Source organism: Ursus americanus, chromosome 10 (genome assembly GCF_024610735.1).
Source record: "Ursus americanus isolate L20-20 chromosome 10, mUrsAme1.1.p, whole genome shotgun sequence".
Classification (NCBI taxonomy): domain Eukaryota; kingdom Metazoa; phylum Chordata; class Mammalia; order Carnivora; family Ursidae; genus Ursus; species Ursus americanus.
In genome coordinates this window covers 49787229-49812199 of record NC_142136.1, presented here as the reverse complement: position 1 = coordinate 49812199, position 24971 = coordinate 49787229, and the positions used below count along the sequence as shown (strand labels likewise).

At 38.6% G+C, this 24971-nt stretch overlaps 1 protein-coding gene across 1 annotated transcript in view; it reads left to right on the top strand.

Moving 5' to 3' along the window:
- Window positions 1-20500, top strand: part of SUGT1 (SGT1 assembly cochaperone of MIS12 kinetochore complex) — a 56394-nt gene extending 35894 nt beyond the window's left edge. Inside the window, exon 13 of the mRNA XM_045810968.2 lies at window positions 1576-20500. Coding sequence (XP_045666924.2) covers window positions 1576-1677 — 102 coding nt within the window. The 3' untranslated portion in view covers window positions 1678-20500. The remainder of the gene's footprint in view (window positions 1-1575) is intronic.
- Window positions 20501-24971: the final 4471 nt, after the last annotated feature.

The window sequence follows — 24971 nt, the reverse complement described above, 5'->3', positions numbered from 1 at the left end:
AGATTTGGTTCTTTTTTTTTTTTTTTTTTTTTTTTTTGTGGCTGGGTAATATTCCATTGTATATGTATACCACTTCTTTTTTCTTTCTTTCTTCTCAGCTGTGGGTTAGGATTAGGTTAGGGCTTATGGCCAGAGTTAGGGTTAGGGTTAGGGCTAGGGTGAGGATATCTGCATGGTATCCTACAACTTAAGAGAACTCTCCAGAGGGCTTGATGACATTAGGATTGGGGTTAGGGCTTAGGGTTAAGGTTAGGGGTTTAGGCTATTAGTGGGTTTATATTAATGAGAGAAGATGTTACTTGAATGACATTTTATACACAGTATAGTTCAGTGAGGTAAGCACAAGTCTCATGCTATATGCTGCTAACATATGTTTATATATACTTCTGTCTTAATGAAAGAAGGTATTACTTAAAACACGTAGTATATGCTGCATAGTTTCATTCAGGTAAGAACAGGTCTAGTCCCACATGCTTCTACACATTACATTTAGAAACATATTTATCAGTATTTTATTTGAGGTCTACCATGTGCCCAACTGTTGTGGCTTAGATCTAGGATTTAAGTGTTAGTAAAATATGTGCCTTGCCTTGTTGGAACCAAGGGTACGAAGCAGATAAAAGAAAACAGACCCTTAAAATTCTAACAGTGTAGTGTGATACATATTATATTAATGGTAATTATGCTCACATAGAATACAAATTCTGCAAAGGTAGAGTCCTGATTATGGTCAAAGGAGGCCACAGAGAAATGGTGGTATGTCATGTTTAGGGGATAACTAAAGAATAAAGGGGTAATAAATGGGTGGCAAAGAACATCCCATCCAAAGCAGCCCATGTAAGGGAGCTTGCAGGGAGTGTGGGGCATGGGATTATATTGAGGTTCCAGTGTAATAGTCGGGTTTATTACTATATACATATGCCAGCAGCACAGCTGATTATGTAAAAAATGTTTAGATTTGAATAATTCACACTGTTTTTGGCTGTGATCCAAGTCAGTTAATTTTTATTGCATTAAGATAACAAATGTCCAGAGGTTTTTTAGAACGTACTTATGAATATGCTAGGGTTGTTGGTAGGTGGTATATTCTATTGATGGTAAATAGATAATCAGTTCTTTACTTAGATATTGATTTTATGTACTTGTGTGTACACACATTGATTTGAAAAAAATTCCAGCATTCCCTTGTATATATTTGTCACAGTGAAGGGGATCTTAAAAGTTCTGTCCAACTAATATGGAAAGAGTTTACTTTGGTCTTTACTATCCTTAACAAAAGAGATTAATCATCATTTTCTTGGGGAGCCAATTTTATTTTTATCAGAAGGTAGATTTCACACGTTTACCTCCATGCTGATTAGCCGAGGGAGATGTGCTTAAGTGACTGTGTGTGAACATGATGCCCTCTACCCAACTTACCTCAGAAGCTTAAGGTTAAATCAAAGTATTGTCTTGTGTTTATATTGAGCCAAACATAGCTTATATTTAGAACATTATGCTTGGAACATTTTTAGAAAAATACTCTGTTTTGATTATATGGTCCAGGAATTAATCTATTTTTATTTCTTATTGCAGATGGAGTCTGGTGGTACAGTTTTGAGTACCAACTGGTCTGATGTAGGTAAAAGGAAAGTTGAAATCAATCCTCCTGATGATATGGAATGGAAAAAGTACTAAATAAATTAATTTGCTATCACTGTATTGCATATATTCACCTATGCCCATTGTGTATTAATATCGCATTCTTGAATTTTGAACGAGTATCTTTTTGAAAGGTTATACCTCTTTACCTCTTTGTGCTTTAGAAATTATTTTCCTTCCAAGTGTTCTGAAAGTCTAATGAAGAATGAAGATCATATTTTAACACTTCTGTCCTTAAGGATTTCAGACATGCTGAAATGGAATGAAGTATCATTTGCTACTAGATAGATTAGTTCTACCTAGTTATGGAAGTGGAAAAATCATTAATGGGACATCTTGGGTTATTGCCTTGTTTTTGATGGAGTATTCTGTTAAATAATTAATTAGATTTGGCAACTTTGAGTGAGCATAGATTTTTTCAACTTCCGTGTTACATTGTTTGCTTTTAAAAACTGCTTTTGGATGGAGTTGTAAATACAATTTTTCTATGAAGAAGTTTGGTTTATTTACCTTTTTCTTAAGTTTTGTAATGAGAACTTTGAGAAATTATCACAGGGAATTCCTATTTGGTTATTTTTATGGGACATATTTGTAATTACACTGAGATTTTGGTCCTTACCTTCCAAATTGCCATATAAAACATAGACTCCTGAGTTTAACATGCTGCAAATTTGTCCATATTGAAGGATAATCTGAAATTGGCCAAAGAGTGATTTAGGAAAGCCCAACGCTACTTCTTGCTGGGTTTTTTTTGTTACTGATTTTTGTTTGTTTGTTTGTTGGTTTTGCTTGTTTGGGTTTTTTTTTGCCACATCAGGAGGCTTGAAATTACTGGTATTTTGTTTTGTTGTTTTGTTTTTGTTTTTCTGTATTTTTTTTTCTTTATTAGAATATTTCTCTTCCTGCATCCCCACGATTGCTCTGGTTTCAGTGGTTTAGGGAAGCTGCTGAGAGAGTAAGTAAATTAATAGGTATATATTTAGTATGTACTCTGTTTCTAGAGTAAATACAAAAAGTAAAGACATGATCATTAACTTCAAAGAGCTTATAATCTAGCAGAGAAAATTAACGTTCATGAAAGAATTACGGAATGACTGATTGCTGAACTCATTATAAATACAGTCTTGAGACAGAAGAATAGTGTTTTATGATTAAAATTCTTTGCGTTCTAAGCTGTTGTATAGGCCATTGATGACCTGTAGTCTGACTTTGCTTTTTGACCATAATTGTTGAATTGTTGAGGTTGGTGTCTATTAGGTTTCACAGCATGGCAAGGCATTCCTACATCCTCATAGCTGAGGTTAGGGTGAATCAGAGGCAAATCAGCCATTGGTTCAGCCTCCAAAAGAGTGAGAATTCGGTCCCTTCCATCTAGTCGTTTGACCTGAAATGTAGCAGGGTTCGTGAGGAAAGCGATGGTGGGGTGATATCTGACTTTACCCAAATCTCTTAAGCCTATTAATGCACCTAGGAGTTGTCACTTGTCCTTCTGCCCATTTAAGGCCACAGACTACTGTTTTTTGGTTCTTCAGCATTAAACGAAGAGGCAAAATGAATTTCTTGCTTATGTGAATTTCTAAAATTTTCTCCTTAAGGAAATTAGGTAGTGGTTTTAGTATTCTGTATGTCACAGTTTCTCAGTACCATTTGCCCTAAGGGATGGTAGGGAGGCCAGTGCTACAGAAATGATAAGTTGGGCATACAGCATTACACTAGAGATAAGAATCCTAGCTTCAGCAAATCTCTGCCAGTAATTAGCTTTATAATCTTCAGCAGGTTTAGCCTTTCTGTGTCGTAGTTCCTTTATTTGTAAATAATCTTTAGGGCCTTAGAGTTAAAAGTCCCATGATTCTACATAAGAAACATTTTTATTGCTTAAGAGCAGCTTTTTTCTTTCTTAGGAATGACCCGATTGTAATAGAAGTTGATTTAAAAAAAATTCTAGTACTAGTTTCTTCTACTTTACAAGGATACATTATATCTAAAGTATGTTTATCTGTTGGCTAGATATGCTTAATGTTTGGGATTCAGGATTTTGCTGAGCCAAATGGAGTTCCTAATATACATGACTATAAATGGACCTGGTCCAAGTACAACAAATTTATGGGTAAAGAAGGGACTTATGAGAAGTAGATTAGACTGCTGCCTTAAGGTACCACTCTGAAGTACTGCTTCTCTTTCAGCCTTCTAGATAACGAGAATTTTTAAGTCTCCAGAAAGTTAAAAAAACAAACAAAACAAAAAAACAACCAACCATCATTTCAATTAAGAGCCTCTTTATCCTTATTCTCTATATTCTCAGGTATTAATTGCTCTCTCTTTCTTGACTTCCATTTTCAGTTCTTAAATTTTGGTTTTCTTAGTGTTCTGGTTAGCCTTATGTTTCTTCAGAAGGTACATTTTTTTTCTCTTGCTATTTATTATTTTCGTTTTTAAGGCTTAGTCCTGGAGTACATTTTTTTCTTCATCTTAACTTTTTCATCTATTCTCCTGATTTTTGTAATCATCTGCACCTTGATGACTTCCCAGAATTCTCACACTATCTTCAAAGAATTTTGAACAGGATAATCTGCTTCTTTGAACTCATCCATCAAGTAATCGCTTCAGATGGCTCTACAGGGTCAATTTTGATAATTTTCTGTCATGTGTCCTAACCCATTCAGAGTTGGTTGCCAGCTATAACAAAGTTCAGTCATCAGCATTGGCAGTTACGGGCCAGTTTAAAAAATAATTGGTTTTCTCTGTCTTTATATGGAATGGAGAGAAAGGATGGTTTGCATTGATAACTACATTTTTAAAAATATTTCATCTCTTAGATTTGTGATAGTCACTAACTTCAGAACATTGAATGATTGTTGTCTCCCTGAGGCTAACTATAATAGAACAAGGGAGAAAATTGGATTGTCTTATAAATATATTTATAAATTTATATCTATAAATTTTATAAATTTCAAATACTTAAAGTGGGGGTGTGTCAATACATTAATATAAATAGGTAGAGATTTTAATTTAGTTCAGTACTTAAATATTGTTTGGCTACCCTTACCCATTTTACTTTTCTTTTTTCTTCCCCAGTTATCTACATATCAGAATAGGTAATTGATCTCTGAGATCTCGCACTGATTCAGAGCAGTATTGCCTATTAATTTACCATCTGATCTGCCTAATGCACTTTAATTTTATTGGGATCTTCCTTGTCCAAATTAGTGTGCATCTCTCTGACTTGTAGCTATTACTGACATTTCCAAAAATATTCAGAAAATTTCTGGGTGAGTGATTGCTTGTGAGAGCTACTTTTCTTTTTAACCAGCTCTAAAGAATTTACCTTTAGACATTCATACCTGTTACTGTATAGTCTCGTAAGAATATGGATTTCGGTTATCTGCAGCTCGGAGGAACCAAGGAGAGGAGATGATAAAAGCTTAAAAGGACAGAATAGTGGTGTCTGCGCCAGAAAGAGTTAAGCTGTTCTAAATGAGAGAGCGTCAGCATTGATCTGGTTTCCCTTGTCTCCAACTATGCATATTCTATTGTAGGGTCATTTTAAACCAAGGGATTTGATTTTGGAAATGTCTGGGAACTTGTGGGTAAATTGGAAATACTGATCTACTCACAGATGTTACTGTTTGGGACCATCCTTGTGATTTGCTTCTGAAATGAACTCTTAGCCTTTTTTCCTACCTCAGTAAACTTGCCCCCCAAATCAAGCTAAAATCCTATACATTGCTAATCCATTAGGGCAATAACAGTGGTAGCTATTCTGTACTAGTACATTTTATGGGCCAGGTGTCACTAAGTGCCATATATACACTACCTCATATATAACAGCCTTGTGAAGTAGTGATAGCATCGTATTAGAGATTAGAGAAATGAGGCCAAAGTTAAGTTCTTTGCCCAAATTTACTCCACTGATAAGTGATACACAGCTGGGATTTGAACCCAAGCCTGTCAGATTCCAGTGCCATGCTGTAACTCCCCCTTGAGGTTTATGAGTTGGGTGTACAATGATTTTTATTAACTACCTATCTGACAATGAAGCCGAAAACATATAAGTTAAATTATCTAATTCTGCTTGTATGTGGGCTGGGAAGGTATTTTCTTTCTGTCTGTGTTTCTGCCTTTCTTTTCTTCCTTTCTTTCTGAGAGAGCAAGTGTGGAATGGGGAGTGGCAGAATCCCAAGGGAGAGAGAGAATCCCAAGCCAGCTCCATGCCCAGTACAGAGCCCAACGTGAGGCTCATTTCCACAACCCCAAGATCATGACCTAAGCTGAAATCAAGTGTTGAACGCTCAGCCGACTGAGCCACCCAGGTACCCCTGGAAAAGCTATATTCATAAATGTCAGAATATTATCAGTTTCTTAAGTAGGAAAACTTATTAGGAATCCAAACCTCTTGCTTCTTATAGAAGGTAATATAAGCAAGTTATCTTGGTTTGTGTTGAAGATGCTGTGTTTTTTTTTAAATCCGGGTAATTACAGAGAAACAAGATACCCTTAACAACTGATGCAGGGATAAGAAGACTGGCACATCATGCTGATCAAATTCTTAGGATAATAATAGTATCTACCTCATGAGCTGTTAGGAGTTAAATGAGTTGTTTCTTTTAATCCAGAAGGCTCTAAAACCGAAATTTGTGTGTGAACTTGTAGTATGAAGTCGTATTTTGCCATGGAAATACTAATATGTTTAATTACAGAATGCTAGCACAGATCCTGCTGATGTTAAAAAAATAAATGATATATCTGTATTGTATTCTAAAACCCAAAATTCTGAATTGTAGAAGCACATGTGACTCTCCAAGGGTTTTGAAAGAATTATGTACCTGTATATATTTGAAGTGCAAAGAGCCGTGCTTAATGTTACAGAAAATGTCAGATTTTTTTTTAAGATTTTGCTTATTTATTTAGAGAGAGAGAATCTCAAGCAGACTCTCTGTTGAGCATGGAACCTGATGCCAGGGCTCGATCTCACAACCTTGAGATCATAACCTAAGCTGAAATCAAGAGTTGGATGCTTAACGGGCTAAGCCACCCAGGTGCACCCCTGTCAGATTATTTTATATGCATTTAGGCTGAGAGGCTTAAATCCTGTAGAAAGCCGTTTTGTTGTAAGTTAAATTTTATAAGATTCAAGATTCTGTTTGAGGAAAGTATCAGCTAGTTAAAAATTGTTAGTATAATTTTTAAATTTTATACTTTGAAAGCATAAGAGTTTGTAGAAAAAGTCTTTAATTTGAATGAGTACTTATTTTAATTAAGCAGAGCTTAAATATGTAAGTATTAGCAGTATTTTAAAAAGATTCATGAAGTGTACTCGTGGCGGAAGATACAAACTATGTGGAATATTAAGGGACTTCTTTTCAGAAATTCTTTGGTTTTAATTCCATTTTAATTTAAATGTCAAAACAGAGTAAAACTGTTAGGATTTATAAAAACAAGGTACATAATCACACCACTTGTAAACCATGAATTCTGTCCTATTATTTCCATCAGTGTAGAGAAGCTGATGTTTTTATAAGAGTTAAATCATCAATCCTGTTTTCACACCAAAGAATGGGGAGTGTCAATCTTAAAATAGCCAGTTATTTTACCAGCAAGATGAGTTTATTCAGGAATAGCGGAAGAAATGCAATTTAGAACATTCCAACTATGGTAAACCGTAGGCAAGTCCAGGAATGAAGAAGAGGGGCTTGCTTTTACAGAGGAAGGAGGAAGTTGGAGGGGGAGTTTTTGAACAAAAGTTTCTTGGAGGAGAAGATTTCAGGGTTGTGGCAACTTCTCATTGGCTGAGATGTGGTGGTTTCTTGTTGGCTGACCAGGAATCAGCTTTTCTGCATTTAGTGATATTTGTCCCTCAGTGCCAGGAAGGATCTTCCTTGGTTGTCATGTCCCACAGTGGAGAGAAAGTACACAGGTGGGAAACCGTTTAGGCCACATTTGAGTAAAAAGGAAAGGTAGGAGGGAGAACTCAGGCATTTCCGATCTAAGGTCTTTATCTTGTAAGTGTAAGCATGGGAGATCACTCTAAAACATTGAGCTAGAATTACCCTATTGGACATGTCATTTTTACAAAGGGTGGGTGGCAATGGGTACAAAGCTATAAGAATTATACAAAGCAGAATTGAAAGTAATAATGACAAGTCCAGTTTGTTCAGTGGTTGTAAACTAGGAGCCCAAACATGAAGTAACCAAATCAGCTGAAGAGATCAAAGGATTGTTAAGTGAAATTTGTTGTAGCAAATGAATGTGCTTATTCCCTAATTTATGCAGTTGGATTTCTGTGTCCCCTGAGGAATTTATCCATGTGCAACATGTGGTATTGGCAGTCACATAAACACCTCCTCATCAAGCAAGTACAGTGTCAGGGGCTATACGATTAGCCAAAACTACTCTAGTCAGCGAGTCAAGTGATTGTTGGTGGGCTGCTGTTACCTTGGCAGCACAGCCGGGTAGCTCTCGTGGCGGAGAGATTTCTGATAATGCCATCATTGGCACTTAACTCTGACTAAGGGAGGCTCTCTCTATGTAGGCAAATTGGGAGACCTATGTGCTTCCTGGAAGTTCCCATTTAAGGTGACCACGGAGGCTTAATGGGGTGGACTAGTATTAGGCTTCTCATTTGTTATGAAGAAAAAATGGAAAATAAGTACAGTAAGAGCACATTGCCCTTTCGTTGTCCAGCTGTCAAGATAATAAGTTGCCCAAGCATAGGGGCAATTCGCCGAAACCTCCACATGTAAAGGAGTAGCTGGGATGTGTATATATGACTTTCTCACAGGTATTTAGCATTTATGGACGCATTGGTCAATATAGAGGTGTTTGCATCATTCAGCCAAGACACAATGCTATGTTACATATTGAAAGACCACTGAGATAACATGGATTTGACCGCAAACATGCAAATGGTCTGATTTACGTTGACTGCTCTCTAATATCTTTCATATATGTATTTGATGGATCACATTCTCCCATCCCAGGGTTGGGTCAAACTGAGGCAAGGAATGGTGGTATGTGGATTTAGTATTCCAACTTTATGTAAAAGGGACGTGTGAGACAGTTCAGGCTTAATGGTGGCGTCTGGGATTCCTGTAAACTTACTTATAGGGTGAACTAAGGGGGTCACTGCTGTCATGGAGAGAGAGTGGTTTCTGATGACAAATCCAGTAATTGGAGCAGCTTACCTCTTTTTCAAGGTATTTGGGAAATGTTGACAAAGGCATTACCCTTCCATGAAAGAGAGGGAGTAGAAAACGTGAGAGTAAGCAAGGGAAAGAAGGCCTGGTCCAGTCATCTCAGGAAAGCTGTCATCTGCTTCAACTCCTGGAAGTCTTTACTTTCAGGTCACCAGTTGGTGCACAGGTCCAGTTGGGGTTTGGTGCTTTCTTTAGATGTCATATATCCAGAAATCTGTTCCTTGGAGTTTTGTGGCTTAAGAATTAGGCCTTTCCAACAGGGTTGAAGCAAGTCTTTCTAGAGATGTCATTTCCAGTAGATTAAATTTCTGAGTTATAAGGAGTGATGCTTGAGGTTTTTGTCGTCCCGGAGCATGCTGTGGAAAGATTGTTCTACTAGAGCTGGTTATTTTCATCAGAAGTAATTAAACCTTTATAGTATTAAATTATATTTCCTTTTCTTAGCGGTAATCAAAGAAGCTGGAGCCGTGTGCTTTGGGTGCCCTGAGGTTATCTCAAAGGGTGAGAGTTTCTAGATTCCAAAAGAGGTGTGTTCCTAAAATTTAGAAGGACTAATGGCAGTGCTTTTGGCCTGAGTATTTAAAGGGGTCTCTATAAATCTTGCCAGTGGAGCCTTGATGCCATTAGTGCATTTGATTAGCTGAGGATTGAGGATGATAAGCACAATGAAAGTCTAGTAGAATGGCTTAATGAGCACAGGCCTTTAAAGCCCTTGACCAGTAAATTGAGTTCCCTGGCCACTATGAAGTTCCAAGGGGGTTCCCCAGGTAGGAACAATTTTTTTGAAAAAAGATTTATTTGAGAAAGAGCATGTGCATGAGTGGGAGTAAGGGCAGAGGGAGAGAGAGAATCTCAAGCAGACTCCCCACTGAGTGTGGAGCCCAACACAGGGCTCAGTCTCAAGACCCTGAGATCAAGACCTGAGCCAAAATCAAGAGTCAGATGCTCAACCTACTGAGCCACCCAGGCGCCCCCAAGACAATCTTTTCTAATAGTATTTTAGCCATGAAAAAGGCAGTAGCCTGCCTAAAAAGGAAAAGCTTCAGTACAGTGAGAAAACATACAAACCATGACTAAAATGGGTGAGATTGACTGAAATTCATTTGCCAAACTTTGAATAGTCCATTGGGCAATTTAAAGTGTCCAGGAGCAGGGCACCTGGCTGGCTCAGTCGGTTAAGTGTCCAACTCTTGATTTTGGCTCAGGTCGTGATCTCAGGGTCCTGAGATAGAGCTGCGCTTCACGCTGTGCACTGTGTGGAGCTTGCTTAAGAGTCTTTCTCCCCCTCCCCCACTTGCATGACGCTAAATAAATAAAAGTGTCCAGGAGCAGTACAGCTAATATTCCTTGGGTTGTATTTGGAGCAGGTGGAGCAAGCAAAGGAGGCACTTTTTGTGTCTTTATTGATAATTCCCCACCAGTATTGGTTCACAAAGGCTTACCATTTCATCAGAAGACCAATAATTCAAAATTTCTTTATGATTTTATTTTTATTTATTTAGAAAGAGCGCACGCGCATGGGGAGGGGCAGAGGGAGAGAGACAATCTCAAGCAGAGTGCAGAACCCAACGCAGGGCTCAGTCCCACAACCCTGAGATCATGGCTTGAGCCGAAATCCTGAGTCCGGTGGTTAACCAGCTGAGCCACCCAGGCGCCCCCAGTATGAGAATTTTAAAACTCTAGTATGACTAGGTTTCTGCTCCTTGGCCAAACCAGAGTTGTCTCACTTACTGAACCAACAGTTATTAGATTTCTGATTTTATTTTTCCTTTCTGAGGCCAGTTCTTGAGCATTGCTAGTCAATTTTTCTACATTATCATTTGAGAGAAGCATTACAGAGGTTTCCCAGTACATACAAAATTTGTTTATGCTATACTGTAGACTGTTAAGTGTGTAATTGCAGTATGTCTGAAATAACATATATCTTAATTAAAAAGTACTTTATTGCTGGAGCGCCTTGGTGGCTCAGTTGTTTAGGCGTCTGCCTTTGGCTCGGGTCATGATCCCAGGGTCCTGGGATCAAGCCCTGCATTAGGCTCTCTGCTCCACAGGGAGCCTGCTTCTCCCTCTCCTTCTGCTGCTCCCCCTGCTTGTGCTCTCTCTGGAAAACAAAACAAAACTACTTTATTGCTAAAAACGCTAACCATCTTCTGAGCTTTTTTTTTTTTTCAGTTTTTTTTTTATTATATTCAGTTAGCCACTGTATAGTACATCATTAGTTTTTGATGTAGTGTTCAGTGATTCATTAGTTACCATATAACACCCCGTGCTCATCACAACACGTGCCTGCCTTAATACCCATCCCCCTGTTACCCCCCTCCCCCCCCCTTTGAAACCCCCGGTCTGTTTCCCGGGGTCCATAGTCTCTCATGGTTCATCTCCCTTTCTCATTTCTCCCCCTTCAGATTTCCCTCCCTTTCCCTATGGTCCTCCGTGCTATTGCTTATGTTCCATATATGAGTGAAACCATATGATAATTGTCTTTCTCTGCTTGACTTTCTTCACTTAGCATAATCCCCTCCAGTTCCATCCATGTGGATGCAAATGGTGGGTATTCATCCTTTCTGATGGCTGAATAATATACCATTGTATATAGAAGATATACCATGTATATATATCTTTATCCATTCACCTGTTGAAGGGCATGTCAGCTCTTTCCACAGTTTGGCTGTTGTGGACATTGCTTCTGAGCTTTCAACAAGTCAGTCCTTTTGCTGGTGAAGGGTTTTGCCTCAGTGTTGATGGCTGCTGACTGATTAGGGTGGTTGTTGCAGAAGGTTGTGGCTGTGGCAGTTTCTTGAGACAACAGTGAAGTTTGCCTGTAAATTGACTCTTTCTTTCATAAATGATTTCTCTGTAACGTGATGCTGTTAGATAGCATATTACACACAGAACTTCTTTCAGACTTGGAATCAGTCCTTTCAAACCCTGGTGCTGTTTTATCAACTAAATTCATGTGATATTGTGAGTCCCTTGTTGTCATTTCAACAATCTGCCCAGCATCTTCACCAGGAGCAGATTTCATCTCAAGAAGCTACTTTTTTTACTCATCCATCAGTATCTCTTCATCTATCAAAGTTTCATCATGAGATTGTAGCAGTTGTCACATTTTCTGGCTCCACTTCTAATTCTAGCTGTCTTTTTATTTCCACCAAATCTGCAGTTGTTTTCTGCACTGAAGTTTTGAATCACTCAAAGTCATCAATGAGAGTTGGAGGCAACTTCTCCCAAACTCCTGTTAATGGTGATATTTTGACCTCTCTCCATGAATCACAAATGTTCATAGTGGCATCTAAAATGGTGAATCTTTTCTGGAAGGTTTTCAGCTTACTTTACCCAGTTCCATCAAAGGAACCACTATTATGGCAGTTATAGCATTATGATATGAAATTATATTTCTTAAATAATAAGACTTGAAGTTAAAATTATGCCTTGATCTATAAGATGCAGAATGCATGTTGTATAAGTTCTTTATATATTTGGATATTAACCCCTTATCAGATATATCATTTGCAGATATCTTCTCCCATTCAGTAGGTTGCCTTTTCATTTTCTTGATGGTTTCCTTCACTGTGCAAAAGCTTTTTATTTTGATGTAATCCCAGTAATTTATTTTTGCTTTTGTTTCCCTTGCCTGAGGAGACATCTAGAAAAATGTTGCTAAGGCTGATGTCAAAGAGAGCACTGCCTGTGCTTCTTCTAGGAGTTTTATGATTTCAGGTATCATATTTAGGTCTTTAATCCATTTTGAGTTTATTTTTGTGTATGCTGTAAGAAAGTAGTGGTCCAGTTTCATTCTTTTGCATTTAGCTGTTCAGTTTTCCTAGTACCATTTATTGAAGAGACTGTCTTCCCTGGTGTTTATTCTTGTTTCTTTTATCATGGATTAATTGATCATAGAAGCATCGGTTAATTTCTGATCTCTCTATTCTGTTCCATTGATATGTGTGTCCATTTTTGTGTCAGTACCGTACTGTTTGTACTAATGCAGTTTCGTAGTATATCTTGAAATCTGAGATTGTGGTGTCTTCAGCTTTGTTCTTTTTTTTCAGTAATGCTTTGGCTGCTCAGCGTCTTTTGTGGTTCCATACAAATTATAGTGTTGTTTGTTTTAGTTCTGTGGAAAATGCTGTCGGTATTTTGACAGGGATCACATTAAATCTGTAGATTGCTGTGGCTAGTATGGACATTTTAGCAATACTCTTCCAATCCATGAGCATGGTATGTCTTTTCATTTGTATTGTCTTCAATTTTTTCATCAGTATTTCATAGTTCAGAGTACAGGTTTTTCATCTCCGTGGCTTAAGTTTATTCCTAGGTATTTTACTCTTTTTGGTGCAGTTGTAAATGTACTTGCTTCCTTAATTTCGTTTTCTGCTACTTGATTATTAGTGTGTAGAAATGCAGTCAGTTTCTGGGTATTGATTTTGTATTCTGCAACCTTACTGAATTTATTATTCTAATAGTTTCTTGGTGGAGTCTTTAGAGTTTTCTATGAATGTCATCTACATATAGTGCCAATAACTTCCTTAACCAATTTGGATGACTTTCATTTCATTTTCTTGTTTGATTGCTGTGGCTGGGACTTCCAATACCATGTTGAATAAAAGTGTCAAGAGTGGGCACCACTACCTTGTTCCTGATTTTGGAGGAAAAGCTCTCGGTTTTTCACCATTGTGAATATGATATTAGCTGTGGGCTTTCCATATTTAGCCTTTATTACGTTGAGGTATGTTCTCTTTAAACCCATTTTGTTGAGAACTTTTATCATGAACAGATGTTGAATTTTGACATGTTTTTCTGCATCTGTTGAAATGACCATGTGAATTTTTTGTTCTGTTTTGTTAATGTGGTGTATCCCATTGATTGATTTGCGATTATTGAATCATCCTTGCATCCCTCAAATAAATCTTCCTTGATCGTGGTGCATGATCTTTTTAGTGTATTGTTGAATGCAGTTTGCTAATAACGGTTGAGGATTTTTGCATCTGTATTCAACACAGTTATTGGCCTATAGTTTTTTTTGTAGTGTCTTTGGTTGTGGTATTGGGGTAATGTTAGCCTCATAGGATGAATTTGGAAGTTTTCCTTTTCTGTTTTTTGGAATAGCTTGAGGAGAGTAGGTATTAACTTTTCCTTAAATATTTGGTAGAATTCACCTGTGAGTCTTTCTGGTCCTGGACTTTTATTTGTTGGGAGTTTTTGGTTATCAGTTCAGTTTCGTTACTAGTAATTCGTCTATTCAGTTTTTCTGTTTCTTCTTGATTCAGCAGTTTTGGGAGATTTTATGTTTCTAGGAGTTTATCCATTTCTTCTAGGTTGTCCAATTTGTTGGCATATAATTTTTCATAGTATTTTGTAGTTCTTTTTATTCCTGTGGTGGTGTTACCTTTCCTGTTTCATTTTTTATTCTTTTTATTTGGGTCCTCTCTTTTTCTTGATGAGTCTAGCTAAAGGTTTATCAGTTTGATAGGCCGGTGATGGGTATTAAGGAGGGCACATATTGTATGGTGCACTGGGTATTATACACAAATAATGAATCATGGAACACTACATGAAAAACTAAGGATATACTGTATGGTGACTAACATAACATAATAAAAATTATTATTAAAAAACAAGCAATAATAGGCTTATCAGTTTTATCTTCCAAAGAACCGGCTCTTGGTTTTATTGATCTATTGTTTTTTTTTTAAATCTCGATTTCATTTGTTTCTGTTCAGATCTTTATTATTTATATTCTTCTACTAACTTTGAGCTTTGTTTTATTCTTTTTCTTTTTTTTTTTTTAAAAGATTTTATTTATTTATTTGACAGAGACAGAAACAGCCAGCGAGAGAGGGAACACAAGCAGGAGGAGTGGGAGAGGAAGAAGCAGGCTCCCAGCGGAGGAGCCTGATGTGGGGCTCGATCCCGGAATGCCGGGATCACGCCCTGAGCCGAAGGCAGGCGCTTAACCTCTGTGCCACCCAGGCGCCCGTTTTATTCTTTTTCTAGTTCCTTTAGGGGTAAGGTTAGATTGTTCGAGATTTTTCTTGTTTCTTGAGGGAGGCCTGCGTTGCCATAACTTTTCCTTTACAACTGCTTTCCCTGTGTCCTAGAGATTTCGGACTTGTGTTTTTATTTTCATTTATCTTTTTTTTTTTCTTTAAGATTTATTTATTTAGTTTAGAGAGAGAGGAGGAGGAGGGGAGGGCAGAGGTGGAGAGAGAGAGAGAAGCCCAAGCAGACTCCGCACTGAGTGCAGAGCCCAACAGGGGGCTTGATCTCGTGACCCTGAGATCGACCTGAGCCAAAACCAAGAGTCAGATGCTTTAACCAACTGCACCATCCAGGTGCCCCATTTTCATTTAACTTCATTTATTTTTTTATTTCATCTTTGATTTCTTAGTTGACCCCTTCATTGTTTAGTAGCATGCTGTTTAGTGTGTTCTGTGTACATTTTGGTAAGTTTCAACTTTTTAGTATAGATTTGTGTATATTTTATGATAGTAAATGATAAAATAGGCTAGTAATCATATATATTTTATGCATTCATGACATAGACCTTAATGTTCTTAATTTTTTCAGTATCTCTGGGCTATACAGTTTGTTCATTTTTCAAATTACTGCAAATCCCCCCCAAATTTTCCAGTATATTTATTGAAAAAAAAAAATGTGTGTGTGAGTGGACCCACACAGGTCAAGCCTGTGTTGATCAAGGGCCAAATGTACATTGAAAACGTTTTGCTTAGTGTAGCCACCTTCATTAATTATCTTAGCTAGATCTTCCAGGTAGCTTGATCCAGCTTCTACATCTGAGCACTCGGGGCTTCACTTTGCACTTTTATGTTACGTTACTTGTTTCCTTAAATCTCCTGAACCAACCTGCTAACTAAACTTTTCTGCAGCTTCCTTACCCTCAGCATTCATAAAATTGAAGAGAGTTGGGGCCTTGCTTTGGATTAGGTTTTGGCTTACGGGATTGTGTGGCTGGTTTGATCTTCTATCCAGACCACTAAAACTTTCTGCGCATCATCAATAAGGCTATTTTGCTTTTTCATCATTCGTGTGTTCACTGGAATAGCACTTCTAATTTCCTTCAAGAACTTTTCTATTTTATTCACAGCTTGGCTGACTGGCACAAGAGTCCTAACTTTAAACCTGTCTCAGCTTTCAACATGCCTTCCTCACTAAGTTTAATCATTTCTAGCTTTTCATTTAAAGTAAGACATGTGACTCTTTCACTTGAACACTGAGAGGCCATTGTAGGGATATTTGTCTAATTTCAGTGTTGTTGTGTCTCAGAGAATAGGGAGGACTAAAGAAAAACATATGGGCGGGGACACCTGGGTGGCTCAGTTGGTTAAGCGTCTGCCTTCGGCTCAGGTCATGATCCCAGGGTCCTGGGATCAACTCCCATATCGGGCTCCCTGCTCAGCAGGGAGCCTGCTTCTCCCTCTTCCTCTGCCTGCTGCTCCCCCCGCTTCTGCTCTTTCTGTCAAATTATAAAAATAAGGAGAGAGATGGGTGAATGGCTGGTTGGTGGAGCAGTCAGAACACACATATCAGTTAAGTTCACTGTCTTATATGGGTGTGGTTTGTGGCACCCCCATACTAGAATAGTAATATCAAAATAACTGGTCATGGGTTCCTGGGTGGCCCAGTTGGTTAAGCATCCAACTCTTGATTGCAGCTCAAGTCACGATCTCTGTTGTGAGATCAAGCCCTGCGTCGGGCTCTGCGCTGGGTGTGGACCCTGCTTAAGATTCTGTCTCTTGGGGCACCTGGGTGGCGCAGTCGTTAAGCGTCTGCCTTCGGCTCAGGGTGTGATCCCGGCGTTATGGAATCGGGCCCCACATCAGGCTCCTCCACTATGAGCCTGCTTCTTCCTCTCCCACTCCCCCTGCTTGTGTTCCCTCTCTCACTGGCTGTCTCTATCTCTGTCAAATAAATAAATAAAATTTAAAAAAAAAAAAGATTCTCTCTCTTTCCCTCTCCCCTGCTCCCCCTTCCCTTGTTCATGTGCCCACTCTCTCAAAGAAAAAAAAAAAAAAAAGATAACCCGTCACAGATTACTCTAACAAATACAATAGTGCAGAACTTTGAAATACTGTGAGAATTTCCAAAATAGAGACACAAAGCGAGCAAATGCTGTTCAAAAATGGAACTAGTAGACTTGCTTGAAGGCGGGATTGCCACAGACCTTCAATTTTTAAAAACACAGGAGCTGTGAGTGCAATAAAACAAGGTACGCCTATATTTGCAGTGTTGCCCTCAGGTAAAATGCAGGCGTGAGCAAGACCATACAGTTCAGCCTGTGGGGCTAAGGTGGCCAGAGGCAAAGGTGTCAGGTCACTAACTTCAACTGAAAGTTGGAAATGCATAGCCAGCACATTATTTACCATTTTCACCTTTTTTTTTTAAATATTTTATTTATTTATTTGGCAGAGACACAGCCAGCAAGAGAGGGGACACAAGCAGGGGGAGTGGAAGAGGAAGAAGCAGGCTCCCAGCGGAGCAGGGAGCCTGATGCGGGGCTCGATCCCAGGAACCTGGGGTCACACCCTGGGCCAAAGGCAGATGCTTAACAACTGAGCCACCGAGGTGCCCCCCATTTTCACCTTTTAAATAAGTACCATCAGTAAACGATGGAGTCAGTGCTATCCAAAGGAGTTTCCTGTAAGTCTTCATGGAGGGAGTCCATTCATAGTAAGCAGTCATGAGAAGTTTTATCAGTGGAGGAGAGAAGAGTAGCAGGGTGAAGGTTGTTACAGTGAGAAAGATTTATACAGTAGTTTCCGCTCCATCTCTAATCTGCATGGGATGCTTTCCCAGGGCCACCAGTGGTTGCCTGAAACAGCAGATAGTACTGAACCCTATGTATATACTGTGTTTTTTCTATATCTACATACCTGTCATGAAGTTTAAAATATATGAGTTTGGGATGCCTGGGTGACACAGTTAAGTGTCTTACTCTTGGTTTTTGGCTCAGGTTATGATCTCAGAGTTGTGAGATCAAGCCCCGCGTTGTGCTCCATGCTCGTATGGAATCTGCTTCAGATTCTCTCTCCCTCTCCTGCCCCCCGCCCCATGCACTCACTTGCTCTCAAATTTTAAGTAAATCTGTCTTTAAAAATAATAAAATATAGGAGGTTAATGGTAATAAGATTAGAATAGTTACAACAATATGCTGTAATGTTATTCGAGTGTTTTTTTCTCTCTCAAAATACCTTATTGTACTGTACTCCTTCTTGTGATGATGTGAGGTGATAAAATGCCTACATGATGAGATGAGTGGTGTAGGCATTGTGACACAGTGTTAGGCACTGTTGATCTGTGGCAGACTTTCCAATAATAAATCCAGAAGGATAATCATCTGCTTCAGATGGTCCTGGATCATCAAGCCATGACAATGTCAATGATTGGGGGTACTTAAAAGTTGAAGAGTTTTTTTGCCTAAAACTTTTGGAAGAATATTGTCATTGGAATTTGTTGTTTTTCTTTTTAACTATCAGAGTGTTGCTGCAGAGATTGTTATCCTTCAGGGGTCATACAGGTGACTTTAATCCTGTGTTCCATTTGAGGATCATATTCCATAATTTTGTCACTGTGCAATTCAAAACACTTAAGCAGATTTTGCTAATGTCCACATTGCTGGTTGTGCTTTATTTTCTGCTTCAGTTTCTTCATCTTCTTTCTTTGTAGATGACTCCAGTTTTTTCACCTCCTCACTTGTTAACACGTCTAGGTGTTCTTCAGTATGTGCTTCAGCTTATTCATCAAATAGGTCGGCTCGTTCTAATCCACTAATTTATCTTGCTTTGTGAAGGATTTTTTAACTTTTCCATCAATCCCTCAGAAGCCTTTAAAATCACTCATGACTTCACTCCGTAAGCTCTTCCAGCAGTCATGTACAGTTTCTGGTTTTAATTCATTCATTGCAGCTTTTATGAATGTTGTTATATCAGCACTAGTGAATGACTTCCGGCATTGCATTATGTCCAGATTAGGGTCTGCATCAATTGCCGATGGAATGTGATCAAATACAGGGCAGGTGTATGTGGCCTTGACAAACCTAATGATGTGTCCTGGTCAAGGGGCTAAAGCGGTGAGGTTGTATTTGGAGGTACGAGTACAACCTCAACATTTTCATTTCAATAGCAAACAGACTCAGGACAGCCAAGTGCATTGTCTATTATTAATAGGACTTTAAATTCCAACTCTTCCTCTTCTGAGTATTTTTTTCACTTGTGAGATGAAGCATTGGTGGAACCATCCCATAAATTAAATCCCTGTCACCCACGCTTTTCTGATTATGTTACCAGAAGGCAGGCAGATAATTTGTTTTTGTTTTTGCAAGCACACGAGTTCTTTCCTCTGTACACTACACCTGGCCTTATCATATGCCCTGCAGCATTGTCACATAGTATCAGAGTTATTCTGTCCTTCCATGTTTTATGCGGTAATGCCTCTTTTGCACTTCTATTAATGTAGGTTCTGTTGGCCATCTTCTTTCAGAAGAGCCCAGTTTCATTGCATTTGCAGACTTGATTTGGATGCTATCTTTTCTCCTTAACCAACTTCTTCAGCTCTGCTAGGAAGTGAAACCACGGGTAAAGGGTACTGCTATATGAGGAGTGGTTAGCCTGAGGATTTCATAGGAGGTGAGGCAACTGACAGGAGTTGAATATGATTAGAATTTAGAATGGCTTCTGAATAGTAACAAGACTAGTAAGGAGGGATCCCACGATTTTTTCTTCAGGGACCTTGACTAAAAGAATGGTGGCAGGAATGGCTCTGAGGCAGAGGGTGGGTGTGCTCTTATGCCACAGGGTCTAGATGTTGGTTGTAATAACCTGTGGGCCAATGGTGTTGCCCATGTTTTGGGGTGAGTACCCCAAGGGCATTCCTCTCTCTTTCATTATGCAAAAAGGAAAATGGGAAGTTGATCATCGAGATGTCCAAGGGCAGGGGGATTGGTTAGTCTTTCATTTAAGACTTTAAAGACTAAATTATCTTGGTCTTAACCAAATAATAGGGTCAGGTTTGTTGTTTTTTAGTAAACGTATAGGGATTGGTCCATAAGAAAGATGTTTGGAGTTGATTTTTGAGAGTGGCCAAGAGCGAACCTTGTAATTGGTGCTTAGTTTTGGTTTTCGAGACGTTTAGGATGCCATGACACCTGTTTGGATCTAATCGTAGCCCCTGTTCCAAAATTAGGTGCCCTAAATACCAAACCCGAGTTTGAACGAATTGCAGTTTTTTCCTTGGAGACTGCGTGTCCCTATAAGGCTAAAAGTTTTAACAGGTGGAAAAGCAGAGAAGCAAGTCATCTACATATTGTATTAGGGCAGAGCTTCCAGGAAATTTTATATGATTTTCTAGATCAGTTTTTAAGGCTTGTGAGAAGTACAAAGGACTTTCAGTGGAACTTTGGGGCAGTACCATCTAGGTGTGTTGTCCTTCCCAAGTAAAAGCAAAGAGATAGTAGTGGCTGGTGTTATCCACTGAGCTGCTAGAGAAGACAACCATGGTGAAAATTTTGCTTTCAGCAGGGATGGAGGCCAATAAAGGAAAGAATGGAGAATGTGGAAATTGGGAACTGGATGAAGGATGACTCTACTCTTTATGGCTTGGAGGTCCTAAACAAATCTCCATTTGGCAACCTATTTTTTTTTTTTAAACAGGTAAAATAGGGCTGTTGCAGGGACTAGTACAAGGGATAATGAGGCCTCAGGCCTTATAGTCTTCCATTGTGAGCTTAATACCCTGGAGAACCTCCTTATTTATAGGATATTGATTAATTCTAAGGAGAGGCTTTGAGAGATCTGTTTGGACCTTAATAGGAGGCGCACTGTAACACTACGCCAATAACAGTTGAGGGTTTTGCCCATAAGGAGAATGGTAGCTGGTTCAATAGGGACAGATGATCGTGTCCTTGTACTTAGCTCTAGTGCCATCAGAGATGGAACAAATAAAACATGTTGCAGGATCATGTGGTTCACCTATTTGGCTATTTTGGTTGCTGCTTTCAAATTCTAGAATTATTTCCCCCTTTCAGGAGAAGTTCCAGCATATTTTCTAAGAAATATCAGCCTGATCAATAGGGGCAGAAGAGCTAAGGAGAAAAGGGTGAATATCTCTTGGCCTAAACAAAAGGGAATAGGTTTAGAGGTAGAAACTTCTTGAGTTTTATTGGAGACCCATACTATTTGGACTATTTTAATATTTCAGGTTGGGGGCTATTTAATAACAGTGCAGTTGAGCACCAAGTATAGCTTCATTGTCAATAAGGACAGAGAGACATTCGTTCTCAATCTGGAGAGTGGTTTCTTTGAACTGATTAAGGGGAAGGATTGGGAACAACCCCTGTAGTTGCTTGGAGTTCTGACATTGGGGATTGGCAGGGCCCTGGCAAGACTGGTTAGAGGGCTGAAGGTGCCTGGACACTTAAGCTTGCAACAGTCTTCTTCCAGTTGCCTGGCCTTTTACAGTAATGGCAGAGACCAGAAAGGTTGTGTTTTTGTTTAAGGGCCTCCATTTGTTGGAGCTGAAAGTTAAGGATTTTAGTGGTCTTCCTTTTAAATCATCTAGGTTCAAGTGAGCTGGCTTGCTAAATTAACTAAATCTGGAGTGGACGTAGTTTCCTATTCCATCCTGGTCCTTTTAACTAGAAGAAAAAGATCCTGGCAGAGTTAAAGGGTACCCAAGTGAATTCAGTGACTTAAAGGAAGACTGGCATTTTCTTAAAAAACAGTTTGGAGCTGGCTGTCATAATCATGCACGGGTTTATTGGGCTTCTGTGTATAGGCCCAAGTCTTACTCTATTTGACTGTCTCATAAGTATGTTTGAGTCAGATCTATTCTTTGTTATTAAGTCACTATAAATGACCCTTTTCTTCCCCCGTGTGACAGTTGCTTGGGCGAGGGGTTGGGGGTGGTGGCTTCCAACTTTGTATCTGGAGTACCTGGTACATAAGGAATAGGCCCTCAGAATTTATTTGATGATGGATGCATTTGCTTATGGTCTTAACGCTGTATAGAATGTCCCTATTTTTTTCCATTTATTCTTTAAGTGTCCCCAGTGAGAATGTCAATGGTCTTAGGAAATGCCCCATTCCATGCCCTATACAGGAATTCTTTGCCACTCCAGCCGTGATGTGGAAGTGCCTTGTTGATGCCTCTTACGGCATCTCTCACAGTCCCTGGTTTTAGGGTCAGCTGCAGTTATCGTTTTTACCTTGTGTGTCGTCCTTAGAGTGTTGTTTTCTTAGCTTTTGATCATTGATGCAGAGCTCTGTGCCTTTCACATAGTAGATAATCAAGTATTGGAACTGCTACTTTTCCCAAACTAGTTTTTTAAAATTAGTTTTTTTATATCCTGCCCTTGAAATTGATCACTTATTCATCAATATAGATAGAATAGTAATTTTTCAGTAGGTTTTTAACCCATGGCCATGAGAGTTAAATCTAATATGTTTTTAATTTACCTGCATTACTAAAGGGAATAGCAGTTACTGTGTAAGTAATCAAAACCAAGGTGATATCCATGTGTTTTTTTGTCTTATTTAATTTTCAGATTTCTTTTTCTTTTGTCCTAATTGTTTTAAAACCAAAATGTATATGTTTTCTTAAAGATGGGACTGAAGTTTACTTTCTAACTGGGTTAGTTATTCTTCCAGAATGACTCCAGAGCCCAGGGAACTTGGGTAGAGTTAAAGAGGCAGAGAGGCCAGAGATTTATAAATCCAGGTATGGAGTTGGTTTGGGCATATGGAAAAGTCTGGAAACCAAGAATGAGTCAAGCAATTTCATTTATAAACATAACCATTTTCTGGCTGCAAAAATTTGAACTACTTGTACATTTTTTTTCTCAAAAACCTCCAAAGAAATTTTGAGATATTGAATACCATATGACCCTCCTTGGTGGGGGTTGCATACATACTTTATATTTTAACAGTGTAAACACCTTTGAAGTCTTTCTGTCAAAAGCTATGTATTTTTTAAGTGGGTTTTCACTTTAATATAGATATTAGAAAAATATAGGTAAGTGAAAAATACATAATTGAAGATGTACCTGTTCGTTAATTCATTGAATGCCAAGTGTGTGCCAGACGCTGTTCTAAGCACTAGGGATACACTGGTGAGGAACCCGGATTCCCTGCCTTTCATGGATCTTTGCTCTTGAGAGAAATAATTAAAACATATGATAAATGATGTTAGTGCTAAGGAAGAAAACTAAGTGAAGAGGACAAATTTGAGATAGAAGATCAAGTAAGAACTCAGCAGGTGCCATTTGAACACAGACTTGAAGGAAGCAAAGGAGGGAACTGTGCAGATACTTGAGAAAGCGCACGCCCTGCAGAAGGAATGGCCGAAGGGAAGGCCCTGATGCAGAAGTGAACAGGGGGTTGAGATTCCTGATGGGGGGAGAAGGGAGAGTGGGGAGGTCTGACGCGGTCGGGCCTTGCAGGGAGTACAGATGAGACGATGGTTGCCAAGCCAGAGCTTGTTCTAGCTGAATATAAAATCCTGTTGTCCTCACTCAAAATTCTCTCAGTTGTCATTCTTTTTGAAAATTTTCTTATTTTTACCAAATGTGCATACAGTCAAGTTAAATTCACTTTATAAATCTAATAGGGATTGTTGTGGAGTTTTACTCTGTCAATCTGGAAGTGTTGATGTGAATGAATTTCAGTTTGTTACATGACTGAATAGGTATATGGGAAGTCCTCAGTCTCTGTACTCACCTGCCCTTTCCATGTTAAATTACGGTAATATCACATTTTAGTGTAATCTTTGTTCAGCAAACTATTTCTTGTCTGGAATATTAGTTTATAGCGGAATAGATACGGAGTCAAAATTGAATTAAATAAAATGACTGGTTGTGAACAGGGACTTAAGAATAAGTGTGGTATGGGGTTTTATGTTTAATAGAATTGTAAAAATCAGATCAGCAGAGCATGTTTTTATGGCCCATCTGCCAAGACTAGAAATAGCTTTGGTACCTATTACTCCCTTAAACATGTATTTGCATTTCATCCCCTGTCAATATGAGGAGACAAAACAAAGAAAAATGAAATCAGAAGTTTAGAGCTAGAATGAATCTTAAATACTGTCTAGTCCAAACCTTTGGTTTTACAGAAGCCTTTTTTCCAGAGTATACTCATAATATTGTTGGGGTTTTTTTTCATAACAATTCATTAACATAGCTCAGACACATAGCTGGTGATTGAATCAGAATCTAACTCACCTAAAATTTTATTTCCCCTAACATGTACTGACTTTCTGACAGTTGCCCCAAATATCAGGCAACTCAAAATTATAGCATTAGATATTCTGTATAATATATAGCATGGTGGTTCTCAGTGGGGAATAACCCTCACCTGGGGAGCTTGTTTTTTAATATGTAGGCTTTCTCAGGTTCTCTCCTGAGATTTTGAATCTGTAGGTTTGGAATAGGGCTGGGAAAAATCCATGTTTTTAATGACCTGGTGATTTTGAAGTGTGAAGGGCACTGCCCTTAAGAAACACTCATTTCAAGGGGGTAGAGGAGAGACCAAAGAAGTGATATTAGAACTTAATGTTCTCTAATGCCTTATTTCCTATAAATTTCAGCTGCTTGGGGGCTTGTTCCTTTGTAGAATTTGTTTCCCTCTTACATGGATGTAAAGGCAGAGGAGAGGCGCTCAATGACTATTTTTGTTCCTCTGTCATTATTAGAACCTTAAGGTCATTATGATAAACTCATTGAATCTGTATAACTGTGGTATTGCACATGATGAAAAGAAATCTGTTTCGAAGTGAAACAAATTGAGAATATTTGGATAAGATGCTAGCTTATCACTGCTGAGATATTAAAATCGAGCAGAGAATATTAGAAAACTCAGTATTCATGGAGAGCCATGGCATAATACTGGTGTATAATGAGGCATTATTTCTTCTTTAGCAACTGGAATGTTCTCAGATACTTGCTGTCTGATTATGCATAGGTGCTAAGTGAATATTAAAAATTACGGGGCTGGTTGAGTAGGTCGAGTATCATGTGTGTTAGGTTGAGTATCATATATCCTGTGGAGATCTTCTTTACTGTGCTAACTCAGTAACAGGCAGGAATACGGTTTTAATTGAAAAGAAAGCACTTGCCTTAAAAAG